General features: G+C 43.1%; 1 protein-coding gene across 1 annotated transcript in view; it reads right to left on the bottom strand.

Moving 5' to 3' along the window:
• Positions 1 to 1,159: 1,159 nt before the first annotated feature.
• ASPM (abnormal spindle microtubule assembly) overlaps positions 1,160 to 13,364 on the bottom strand; it is a 201,225-nt gene continuing 189,020 nt past the window's right edge. Inside the window, 2 exon segments of the mRNA XM_029618399.1 lie at positions 1,160 to 1,949; positions 2,727 to 2,875. Of these exon segments, the coding sequence (XP_029474259.1) occupies positions 1,847 to 1,949; positions 2,727 to 2,875 (252 nt within the window). The 3' untranslated portion in view covers positions 1,160 to 1,846.

Here is a 13,364-nt window from a genome sequence, read left to right as displayed (position 1 = left end):
AGACTAATTATCCTTTACTGTTCATGTTGTTTGCAGTGTAGAATGGTTAACTGTGAAATTTGTGTTATATTATTTTAATCTTTTATTGTGATGTGCTGTAGTAATTAGTTTAGAATGATTTTTTTTTTTTTTTTTTTTACAGGTGGAATATAAGAATTTTAAAATAAATTAATACCAGTGATGTGGATGTGCTATATGGCTTTTATCTGCCATCATGTTCTATATTTCTAACAAGGGCGAATATGTGTGATTAAAGGATGACGTACTAGGCTGGCTTAACATCAGTTAGTATCAAACACACACAGTGAATGATGGCAAATAAAGACCAAAAGTCCATCCAGTCTGCCCAGCAAGTTGCTTTTGGTAGTGACTGCCTATCCTTGCAGCTTACTGCCTTGCCTACTGTTGAGGGTAGAAACTGGCACTCCGTGCAGATTACTGCCATGCAGAAGTGTTACACCTAAAATAAATATCAGTTGGCTCTGAACTAAAAGGGGTGGATTTTAAAAGCCCTGCTCGCCGGCGCGCCTATTTTGCATAGGCCGCCGGTGCGCACAGAACCCCGGGACGCGCGTAGGTCCCGGGGTTTTTTGAAGGGGGCGTGTCTGGGGCGGGGCCGGGTGACACAGCGTTTCAGGGGCGGGACCGGGGCGTGGCACCGGCCCGGGGGCATGGTCGAGGCCTCCGGACCAGCCCCCGGGACCGGAGGACGGAGCGGGGCTGCCAGCGACGCGCACAAAGTTAAGGGGGTGGGGTTTAGATAGGGCCGGGGGGGTGGGTTAGGTAGGGGAAGGGAGGGGAAGGTGGAGGGAGGGTGAAGAAAAGTTCCCTCCAAGGCTGCTCCGAAATCGGAGCGGCCTCGGAGGGAACATGCAGCTCGCGCTGGGGCTCGGCGCGCGCAGGTTGCACAAATGTGTACCCCCTTGCGCGCGCCGACCCCGGATTTTATAAGATACGCTCGGCTACACGGGTATCTTATAAAATCCAGCGTACTTTTGTTCGCGCCTGGTGCTTTTCCAGTTGCTCTTGTTTTCTTCCATTTTTTCCTGAGAGCTTTAACTACATATTGAATTGCATTTGGATGGGTATTCTTGTATACCTCTGGAAAATCTAGATGGATGCAAACATACAGACTAAAAAATATTCTCAGAAAGTATAATAGACTTTCATCCATCTTTTATTTGCAAATTATATAAATACAAAAAAAATCTGTTTTATAGACCTATGATTAAATATTATGGTAATGTGGAACATTCTATATGATACATGAGAGATCCTATTCCATATTTATACACCATTTCTTTTTTGGCTTTGTTCAATTTGATGGCAGTATTTTGGTTTCCTCGTGTCTAACACATCATATTGGACTTTGGGACCTCCAGGTGACAGTGCAGAAAACTAAAGAAAGACAAAGGGCAAAATAGCAGGTAATGAGCAGTTACCACCCCCGCCCCCCGCCCCTTAAGAAAAGAGCACCATTGTGTTAGATGGGGCATGTTTCTTCACACCCATATTTAAAATACAGTCCAGAGTAATCAGAACTAAAATACTATCTTTTTTAGGATAAGATTTTAAGAGGCTAAGCAGTTAAAGTATCCCCCGCCATTGTCATCCCCCCAACAAACCAAAAACTGCACATTTAATTAAATTTAGCTTCTCAAAATTAGTGATGGCATAACATACAGGAAAAATCTGCCTGTAGATGGCCAAGACAACTGAAGTTCAACTACTACAAACATAACTTTATAACACCATAGCTTTATAGCAATTTTGATTACAAACCATATTCTCTGTAAATCAACTAAATGAAAACCTGTACATGCTATTTTTCAAATGTTATTTACATTCAGTAAGCAATATTAAGTGTATCCATCACCATCTGAATAGCACTAAGAGGATCCACTACTTCTTTCATATTGCTCTTCGTCAAAACCCAGTCTGGTTTAATTCTGTGAACAAAAGAAAACAAATGAACAAAGAGCAGGACAAAGGAAAAAACAAAAAATAATTTAACCTGCACCTGCTTGAAACAGTGTAAAGCAGCATGCATCATTTAGGCACCTTTCCTATCCCTTCCCTGCCACCAAAATCTCAGAAGCATTGACAGAAATTTGCAGTGGTGCAAAACTCCTGCCGTTACTCCAAGTTCAAGAACAGCGGGGAAAGCAGTATCACTTCTCCTTCAACTCCCATTGCTCCTCCCAATGTGGTTCTCTCTCTTCTATCGAATGCCAAGTGACATGCCCAGCCCCACATTCCCAGATAAACCTAAGTGGATGGAGAGACAGACACACCCTCAGCAATAGCCACTCTCTTCTTTTTTTCTTTGTTGTGAAATGCACCTAAAAATGGGGGGGGGAGAAACATATTCAAAACATAGCTTTTTATCTAAGTTAGCCAACTGGACTTATTCGGCTAACTTACATGGGATACTCAGCAGCATCACTATGCTGAATAGCCCTGGCTAAACCATTAGTTAGCCAGATAAATATTACCTGGCTAAATTAGACCTGCTCTTACTTAGCTGGGTATCTTAACTGGCTAAGGCTGAATATCACTACTTAGCTGGATAGCTTATCTGGCTAAGCAGCACAGCCTCATTACCCGCCCTTGAGTGAGCTGGCTAAGAACTTACAGCTGAATATTCAGTGGCTGCTACATAGCTAAGTCTGACTTAACTGGCTAAGTTCCTTTTCAATATCTGCCTCATTGTGTTTAAAACCTACCTTGAAACTACTTGAACAAAGAAATTGCCATTAACAAATGTGTTCATTTGCTTAGAAAATGTTCTCTCTGCATCCATTTTATGCTTGCGAGCTGTGAGTTTACATATACTGCAAATGCGATCAATAGCTTTTGGTATACTACGGATTTCCTAAAAATTGGAAAAAGAAAAATGTTAAAGACTAAAATCTTGCAATGGTTTTAAAAGAAATCTTTACAAATAAATCACATATTACAAAACAATCAGGATATTCCTTTGGTCAATTTCCTGAAGGCTGCCTTGCTTTTGACTTTTTTTTCAAATTCTAACAATGTGACACGCCTTTTAAATCCAAGGCGTGGAAACAAAAACCTGCTTAACATTTTTCAAACAACCAGAGTTTAAAAGTCACCAGAGCTTCATCATACCACTAAATTCCTCACAACTATTGTACATGTTGCTCTCTCTTTTACCTAATGTGGCTAATAGACAGGTCAATCCTGTCTATTAGCGGTAGGAAGAGCTGCGTTAGTGCCCGGCGCATCCGCGGTTGCCGCACGCACAGTGCAGCTCACCTACCGCTTGATCCTGGTTGTAAATAGCTTGCAAATGCAAGCTGCGTCTAAGAAGCGTCCGTGAAGCGTTAGGCCCGTGCATCCCGTTTTACTGTATAGAGCGCTATAGCGCTCTATACAGTAAAACGGGTTGCGCGGGCCTAACGCTTCACGGACGCGCTGGTATCTGTCATTTCAAATGTCATTTCAAATGACATTTGAAATGACAGGTACCAGGAAGTGGACAGTTCTCCGACGCTCAGGATTGTCAGCCCTCTCTCCCCTCCTCCCGAAGCAACAAAAGCGAAAAAAGCGAAAAAAAAAAAAAAGTTGCAAGAGAGAGAGGGGAGAGAGGACGAGCAATCCTAAGCTCGGGATGGCCAGTCCCTCTCCCCTCCTCCTGAGGCAAGGCGCGAAAAGCAGCCTTGCTCCGGGAGGAGGGGAGAGAGGATTGGCAGTGTGAAGCGACCAAGCTACTTACTTTTTTTTGCAGCCCTCCGGAGGACACGGCCATCAGCAGAAACGGATCGCAGCTCCCCTGCCTCCCGGCGAAGATGGACGCCTGCACGGGGAAAGCGGCCCCTGTGCGTGCAATTGGCCGCTCAAGACGTGATGTCACGACGTTTGGCGTCACGGTATGTGACGTCACGTCTTGAGCGGCCAATTGCAAGCACAGGGGCCGCTTTCCCCCGTGCAGGCGTCCATCTTTGCCGGGAGGCAGGGGAGGGGAGCCGTGATCCATTTCTGCTGATGGCCGTTCAAGACGTGACGTCCATCTTCCTGAGCAGCTGGAGGCAGGAGAGGGGAGCCGCGTTCGCTGATGTCCGGATGGGGGGCTGCAAAAGTAAGTCGCTTTATACTGTCAGTCCCCTCCCCCCTCCTCCCGGAGCAAGGCTGCTTTTCGCGCCCTGCTTCGGGAGGAGGGGAGGGGGGACTGGCAATCCCGTCCTCGTCGATGTCCGGAGGGGCGGGGGCTGCAAAAAGTAAGTTGCTTCGTACTGCCAGTCCCCTCCCCCCTCCTCCCGGAGCAAGGCTGCTTTTCGCGCCTGCCTCGGGAGGAGGGGAGGGAGGACTGGCAATCTCGAAGGTAGGGTTGCCAGTCCTCTCCCCTCTCTCTCTTGCAACTTTTTTTTTCTTTTTTTTTTTTTTTGCTTCGGGAGGAGGGGAGAGGACTGGGGCTGCCCCAGAGACCGGCACCCATGGATGCGGCCAGGGCAGGAGAGCGGGGGCTGGGGGAAAGTTTGCCGCCTACCCTTACCCCTGCCTCTAACGCAGGGGTAAGGGTAGGCGGTAAGTTAGCAGGTTAAACGCGGGGCAAAACGGCAGGGTACAATAGTGATAGTCGGGGTGCGGGTTACTGGATGCTAGGGAATAGCTAATTCAATCGTTTACATGTAATATACATGCCGCATGCGGAAGGGGTTGCCTGGGGATTTTATGACGCGGTAGGAGTAGGTTAAAGGGGGTTGTGGATCGCAGGAAGGGCTAACGCGGCTGGGAAGTGAGTAGAACGCGGGTTAGGAGCGGGGTAAACGCGGCCGCACTTTACTGGATAGACCTGAGAGTTTTTAAACTGATCTGTTATCAAATATCTTAGAGTGCTCTGACAATACATTGGGAAAGAGGTTCAAGAGTAGACTGTTGTGTGCACAGTGTTGACCTGGTGCACTCTTATTGAGTCTCAGTCTCTCTCTTTTAATCCCAAATAAAATGTTGGTCATAAATGCAGTAAATGAAAAACTACATGCACTGTTACTGGACTCCACCACTTTCAGCTAATATTCAATGTAACAGGCATAGAAGCTATATCCTTCTTTATGGTATAAACTGCAAAATTAATTTGCAGCAGGCAGTAGGATCTGGGATTTAATTATTTTTTATGCATGCTATGATTAGAGATGACTATCAACAAAAGATCTGGTAAGAGCTGAAGTCAAGTAGAACACCAAAGCATTTAAGCAGTTTGACCACAATACATATACATAAAATACATAATGACTGAGGTCTCATTTTCTGTAAATGCTAAAATACAGAATTTGCCACAAACGTTCTCTATAATTTTCTGATTTTTAAAAAAACCATTTAACAATAATAAAGCAAATGAGAAAAAATGTGTGTGTGTGTGTGTGTGTGTGTGTGTTTCTCTTACACTGGCAAAAAAAGTTATTCTATCTACATGGCATAGCTGGAAAATGGAAATGGCTTGGCATGCTTCTTTTGAACTTCTACATCAGTAAGACTTTCAAGGTCACAAAGCTATATTGACACAAAGAGGATACTTTTGGTTGTGAGATAAGTGAAAAGCATCATGTAAAGTACATGAACCAGAAAATATTGTTGTTCTGTATTAGTTTGGTGAGAGTGGATATGGATGGTATGAATGTGGTATGTGGGAGTATAGGGATCCAGTAAAAAAGAGAAAATTGAGGTGAAAGGGTTATTGTAATGTGTTTTGAGCTACTTATCATAGCCTGCTGCAATATAGTTGTATAACTGGTAATCTTTTGTATTGCTCATCTTCTGATATTCACTCCAATAAATATATACAACTTGATATAATCGCCTAATAACAGCTAGTCTCTAGGCTAATTTAAAATGTACAATAGTAACACATATATCAAACATAAAATTACAATCTCCATGCCCCCACTATCATAGAATAATCAGCATAACCATCCAAACAATACCTCCTTCCCACTCTCCTACCGTCATCAGAAAACAATCACCCTTCAGTTCTCTAACCAATAAGTTAATGCAAACATGTAGCATAGTTTCAATGTCAATCAAATGTCTCTAGGAACAACTATGACTTAACTTATGAAATGACAAGTTAAGCTAAGCTGCTAACCTGTAATGGGGGGTTCTTCACAGACAGCAAGATAAAATGAGCCGCACAAGTGGGTTGCAAAATCTGAAGGCACCAGGACAGAAAGTTTTCACTTCAGAAAAACAAAGGTGATTTTCTGAGTATGTGCAGGTGTTCCCAAACAGTCACTACTGCATAAGTCTCCTCCTTCTTTGCAGCAAGCTAATCTTCAATTCTAAGAGGAGGGTGGGATTGTGTGCCTGATTTGTCTTGCTGTCTATGGAGAACTCTTGTTACAGGTAAGCAACCGAGCTTTCTTCATGGATATACAGGACAGTAATAAGCCACACAAGTGGGGACTTCCAAGCTGAGGGCTGAATGAAGAGATTTATATTCTTATACCAGTAGTGAAAACCCCAACCTGTATGTTGATAGGTGGTGGGAGAGTTTAAGGAATTAGTTGAATAAGCTCTTGAGAACTGCTTGACTAAGGCTGCTGTCTTGTCATGAAGCACTTCCTAGGTCATGAGTCTCCAAACTATGGCCTGAGGGCCAGATAGGGCCCTTGACAATTTTATCCGGTCCCTGGCAGCAATGTCAAAAGGAACATGATCCGACTTGCAGCAGCAATGATAGGAATTTGATCTGGTTTCAGTGCTGGCAGCTGGGCTGCATTCCGCTATCACCAGCTCAGATACTTGAAGATGGAAGTGCAAGTGGCAGCAATCAGAGTGGTGTGGGCAGGGCATCCCAGTACAAAACCACTATTGATTGGCTATGTTATGCATTTATTGAATTATTGCTGCTTGCACAGTTGGAGCCACTTGGGCCAAAGACAGGGAGAGAAGATGAAGTATGGTTATAAGGCGTTTTCAGCCACTGTGGAGGGTAGTACAGGTCATGGTGAGGAAGACATTGGTAGGTACTGAGCCATGAGTTCTGTAGGGCTGGTTAAAAGGTAAGGTGAAAGAGGCTATTTTAGCCAAAAAACCATCCTTCAAAAATTGGAAGAAGGATCCACCTGAAGAAAATAGGATACAACATAAGCATTGTCAAGCTAAGTGTAAAACATTGATAAGACAGGCGAAGAGAGAATTTGAAATGAAATTGGCCATAGAGGCAAAAACTCATAATAAAACCTTTTTAAATATATCCAAAGCAAGAAACCTGTGAGGGAGTCGGTTGGACCATTAGATGACAGAGGGGTTAAAGGGGCTCTTAGGGAAGATAAGGCCATTGCAGAAAGACTAAATGAATTCTTTGCCTCCGTGTTTACTAATGAGGATGTTGGGGAGATACCAGTTCCGGAGATGGTTTTCAGGGGTGATGAGTCAGACGAACTGAACAAAATCAGTGTGAACCTGGAAGATGTAGTAGGCCAGATTGACAAACTAAAGAGTAGCAAATCACCTAGACCGAATGGTATGCATCATAGGGTTCTGAAGGAACTAAAAAATGAAATTTCTGATCTATTAGTTAAAATTTGTAACCTATCATTAAAATCATCCATTGTACCTGAAGACTGGAGGGCGGCCAATGTAACCCCAATATTTAAAAAAGGCTCCAGGGGCGATCCGGGTAACTATAGACCAGTGAGCCTGACTTCAGTGCCGGGAAAAATAGTGGAAACTATTCTCAAGATCAAAATTGTAGAGCATATAGAAAGACATGATTTAATGGAACATAGTCAACATGGATTTACCCAAGGGAAGTCTTGCCTAACAAATCTGCTTCATTTTTTTGAAGGGGTTAATAAACATATGGATAAAGGTGAACCGGTAGATGTATTGTATTTCGATTTTCAGAAGGCGTTTGACAAAGTCCCTCATGAGAGGCTTCTACGAAAACTAAAAAGTCATGGGATAGGAGGAGATGTCCTTTCGTGGATTACAAGCTGGTTAAAAGACAGGAAAAGAGAGCAGGATTAAATGGTCAATTTTCTCAGTGGAAAAGGGTAAACAGTGGAGTGCCTCAGGGATCTGTACTTGGACCGTGCTTTTCAATATATATATATATATATATATATATATATATATATATATATATATATATATATATATGATCTGGAAAGGAATACGACGAGTGAGGTTATCAAATTTGCGGATGATACAAAATTATTCAGAGTAGTTAAATCACAAGCAGACTGTGATACATTACAGGAGGACCTTGCAAGACTTGAAGATTGGGCATCCAAATGGCAGATGAAATTTAATGTGGACAAGTGCAAGGTGTTGCATATAGGGAAAAATAACCCTTGCTGTAGTTACACCATGTTAGGTTCCATATTAGGAGCTACCACCCAGGAAAAAGATCTAGGCATCATAGTGGATATTACTTTAAAATCATCGGCTCAGTGTGCTGCAGCAGTCAAAAAAGCAAATAGAATGTTAGGAATTATTAAGAAGGGAATGGTTAATAGAACGGAAAATGTCATAATGCCTCTCTTTCGCTCCATGGTGAGACCACACCTTGAATACTGTGTACAATTCTGGTCACCGCATCTCAAAAAAGATATAGTTGCGATGGAGAAGGTACAGAAAAGGGCAACCAAAATGATAAAGGGGATGGAACAGCTTCCCTATGAGGAAAGGCTGAAGAGGTTAGGGCTGTTCAGCTTGGAGAAGAGACAGCTGAGGGGGGATATGATAGAGGTCTTTAAGATCATGAGAAGTCTTGAACGAGTAGATGTGACTCGGTTATTTTCACTTTCGAATAATAGAAGGACTAGTGGGCATTCCATGAAGTTAGCAAGTAGCACATTTAAGACTAATCGGAGAAAATTCTTTTTCACTCAACGCACAATAAAGCTCTGGAATTTGTTGCCAGAGGATGTGGTTAGTGCACGTGCTGGGTTAGTGCACATGCTGGGTTCAAAAAAGGTTTGGAGAAGTTCTTGGAGAAGTCCATTAATGGCTATTAATCAATTTTACTTAGGGAATAGCCACTGCTATTAATTGCATAAGTAGCATGGGATCTTCTTAGTGTTTGGGTAATTGCCAGGTTCTTGTGGCCTGGTTTTGGCCTCTGTTGGAAACAGGATACTGGGCTTGATGGACCCTTGGTCTGACCCAGCATGGCAATTTCTTATGTTCTTATGAAAGCCAGGTAAAGATGGTGACTCCAGGAGCTCCCAACCATTATGCCATCTCTTCGGAACTGTGCATGAGGGGGCATGGAAATCATACCCCAAGGATAGAAGAATTGGTTCTTACCTGTTAATTTCCTTTCCTCAAGTCCTTCCAGACAAGTATGTTTTTCTCCCCTACCAGCAAATGGAGACAGAGAAGAAAAGCTTTACTGCTTGCCTGGTACTTATCCTAGTGTGCCACCTGCAGTCCCTCAGTAATTCTATAACAAAGCTAAACAAAAACCCTCCACAAGCATGGGGCAAGTAATTCCCTTAGCAGTGGAACCACAACTGTCAGCTTGAACTCTCTCAATAAGGAGGAGGAAAATTTTTCAACAAACTAGAACTATGCTAACAATCTGCTGTATATACACATCTAAAGAATGAATGGGTGATGCTGGATTTATCTGGAAGGAGTCAAGGAAAACAAATTAGCAGGTAAGAACAATTTTTTTTCTTCCTCTTCATCCCCCCAAATAGTCCAGGTGAGTGGGATGTACCCAAGCCACCCTAAACTGGGAGAGAAGCTGAAAGACCTACTCGTAATGCTCTCAAAAGAATGTAAGATTTGCTATACTTGGACAACCATAGGTCCATCAAGCCCAGTATCCTATTTCAACCATGGCAAATCCAGGTCACAAGTTCCTGGCAGGTTCCCAAAAGGTTGTTAGATTCTATGCTGCTTATCCCAGGGGTAAACAGTGGATTTCCCCAAGACCACCTTAATAATGGTTTATTGATTTTTCTTCCAGGAACTTGCATATGCCTTTTTTAAACCCAGCTGTACTAACAGCCTTCACCACATCCTCCAGCAATTAATTCCAGAGTTAATTATGCATTCAGTAAAAAATATTTTCTATTTGTCTTAAATGTATCACCTAGTAACTTCACTGAATGTAACCTAGTACTTTTTGAAAGAGTAAATAGATTTGCATCCTGAAGGCAGGAGTGTCGGATGCTTGAACATCCCATCTTTAATACTAAGAATGCAAAAAGGGCCAAGGTTGCCACTTTAATAATTTCCTGCAGTGACAAACTTCACCCATGAAGTCGCTTGACCTCTAGTGGAATGAGCTTTAAGGCCCTCCAGAGCTGCCAAGCTTTAAGAAATGTAAGCAGATGCAATTGCCTGCTTAATCCATTTGGCTTTAGTCACTTGGAAGTCTGCTCCCCTTTCTTTTGTCCCATAAATAACATGAAAAGGTGATCAGATCTTCTGAATCAATTCATCATCTTCAAATAACAAAGGAGCACCATACATACATCCAAGCATGTGCAGACTCTTTCACTGAGCTCCTGCCTCCAAACTCAAATTCTTAAAGGCAGGTAACAGATTGCCCTAGGTGGAACAGACACCAATTTAGGCAAAAAGGAAGGGTCAGTATGGATTGATATCTCCCAATCCAAGAATTTGAAAAATGGATCTCTGCACAACAAAGCCTGCCGTTCTGTAAATGCATCTAGCTGAACAAATAGCTACCAGAAATACCATCTTTAGAATAAGGTCCTTCAGAGAAGCTTCGTGGATAGGCTCAAAAAACTGATTTACACAAGGCTCATAACACCAAGTACACCATGAAGTCACCAACCTCTAAAATGGAGGATAGAGATGCTTCACTGCCCTTTAAAACATGAACACACATGAGTGAGACATCAATGAACAACCTTGAACCATTACCCTGAAACAAGAGATGGCAGCGCATTTTAAGAGAATTTAAAGCTAAACCTCACTTCAATCCTGTCTATAGAAAGGAGAGGATACAAGAAATGGATGTTTGGAAAGGTTACAATCCCTCTCTTTGGTAACAGGTTTGAATACTTTCTACACCTGAACATACAACAATGAAATAGAAGGCTATCTAGCTTGCAACTAGATTGAAATTACTTCTTCTGAATAACCCTTTGTTCTTAAATCGCCTCCTTTCAAGAGCCAAGCCATGAGATAAAAGAAATCCACCTGCTCCAAGCAGATTGACCCTTCATGTAGAAGCAATGGGACCTGCACAAATCTCAGGGGACTGTCCACTTGTGTTCTAATCAAATATGCGAACCATGGTCTTATGGGTAAATCTAGAGCTGCCAGAATCACCGTTCTCCAATGTCTCTCTATTCTCTAAAGAATCTTTCCTATCAACGGCCAAGGAGGAAACATACAACAAGCAATTCTGTGGCGAAGGCTGTGCAAAGGCATTCAGGCCTTCCACTAATCTCCCTTCTTTGGCTGAAAAACAGCAAAATATAGTCATTCCCTCTTATTGTCAACAAATCCACTTAAGGCGCTCCTCATCTTAATTCCTCCTCTGTTAGTTCCCACTTGCCAGGATCCAAGAAGTTTCTGTTCAGAACATTCACCTGCACATTTTCCACCCCAGCTGTGTAAAGCTGATACAGCCTTCAGGTAGTGCTCTGCTCATCAAAACAAGCAACTCACTTCCAATGCCACTATTGAACTCTGAGTGTCTCCTTGCTTCTTTATGTACACCTCTGCTGTTGCATTGCCAGACAAAACTCTCACTGCCTGATTCCTAATACCTCCCAGAAAGGCTATCAGAGCCTTTCTGATTCTCCTTGTCTCTAAGCAATTGATGGACCAGAATGCCTCCTCTATATTCTAAAGGCCCTGACACATCTGCCCTCGACAAAAAGCTCTCCAACCCTTCAGACTGGTATCTGAGGTCAAAATCGTCCAATCTGGAATCTCCAAATCCATCCCTGTGGAAACATTCCGATCCCAGAGCCACCATAGTAGGCTCAACCTGGCATCTCCCTGAAGAGGTAGCTGGACCCCATAATCCTGTAATTGATGACTCCATCTGAAAAGAAGGGCTTCTGCAAACTGCTGTAGAAAAGAAACACCTTATTTCTTTTGCCGCAATTTTATTGACAGCCCCTTTAGAGGAATAATAGAAGAGAGAAAGAGGGCATCAACAAAAGATGGGGGGGGGGGGGGGGGGGGTGTAAGAGGAAGGAGAAAGTGAAGGGAGAGTGCTACCAAAAGGATTTCTCTGTTCCCATCCCTACCTGAGGGTTCAACGAGGGCAAAAGTCACCTGGGATACCTTCAGTGATCCCTTTCCTACCTGATATTCAATTGTCGAAGGCCTCTGGAAGCCCTTCCATAGGATACTCAACAAAATCAGACCCTGGGAAAGGCAACAGACTGCTCTACAGGGAATCTCTGCCGGGACACAATTGTCTTAGGTGCTGTGGATCTTGTTACCACCAGGTGATTCAGTCTTAGAAACAATGCCCTGGGAGCCGTATTAAATCCCTCTCAACTGAGGACTGACTGTAGCCAACTCCTGGGAACTAAAGATCCTTCTGTACCAATCCAACTCTTGTCCTGTCATCTGCTAGAGACAGAGAATACTGGCTTTTGCCTGTGTAATACCATCCTATATACTGTCATCACAGAAAAAGATGTGTACTCTGTCTCTACCTGCTAGTGATAATCCATGCATCGCAGTGTAGCAGAATGCTAAGGAAAGGATTTTACTCCATCCTCATTCTCCTTTTCCTATCTACTGCTTTAGACACAGTCAACCACCATCTCCTCCTTGGAACCCTGTCCTCACTTGGGCTCTGAGATTCAGTTCCATCTTGGTTCTCATACTTTTCCTAGCACATTTTCAGTATATCCTCTGGTCTGTTTTCCACTGCAATCCTGTTATCAATTGGTGTGCCTCAGGGCTCTGTCGTAAGCCCTCTACACTCCATCCTTTGGTAATCTTATCTCTTCTCATAGATTCCAAAACCATATTTATGCAGATGATTCCCAGATCTACCACTCTATACCAGACCTTTCATCAACAGTCCAATTGCAAATCTCAGCCTGCTTGGTGAAAAAGCCAAGCAACAACCTCAGACATCACCTAAAACCCAACATGGCCAAAACAGAACTTATTCTTTCCTCCACTGCCTCCGTCCCTCTTTTTCAATCACTGTAAACCCACAACTGTCCACCCAGCCTCCTCAATCTGTAATCTCATCGTCCTCAGACTCCCTTTCCTTCTCTGCAAACATTCACAACACTGTTCTATAGCATCTCTAAAATCTGCCCATTCCTCTCTGAAAATATTGCAAGACCCTTATCTGCTCTTATCACCTACCAATTGGACTACTGCAACCTGCTTCTTATGGGTCTAAATTCAGCAGCAAGACTTATCTACAGTTC

The sequence above is a fragment of the Rhinatrema bivittatum genome, chromosome 10 (assembly GCF_901001135.1).
Source record: "Rhinatrema bivittatum chromosome 10, aRhiBiv1.1, whole genome shotgun sequence".
In the NCBI taxonomy this organism is placed as follows: domain Eukaryota; kingdom Metazoa; phylum Chordata; class Amphibia; order Gymnophiona; family Rhinatrematidae; genus Rhinatrema; species Rhinatrema bivittatum.
This window is presented reverse-complemented; position numbering and strand designations above follow the sequence as displayed.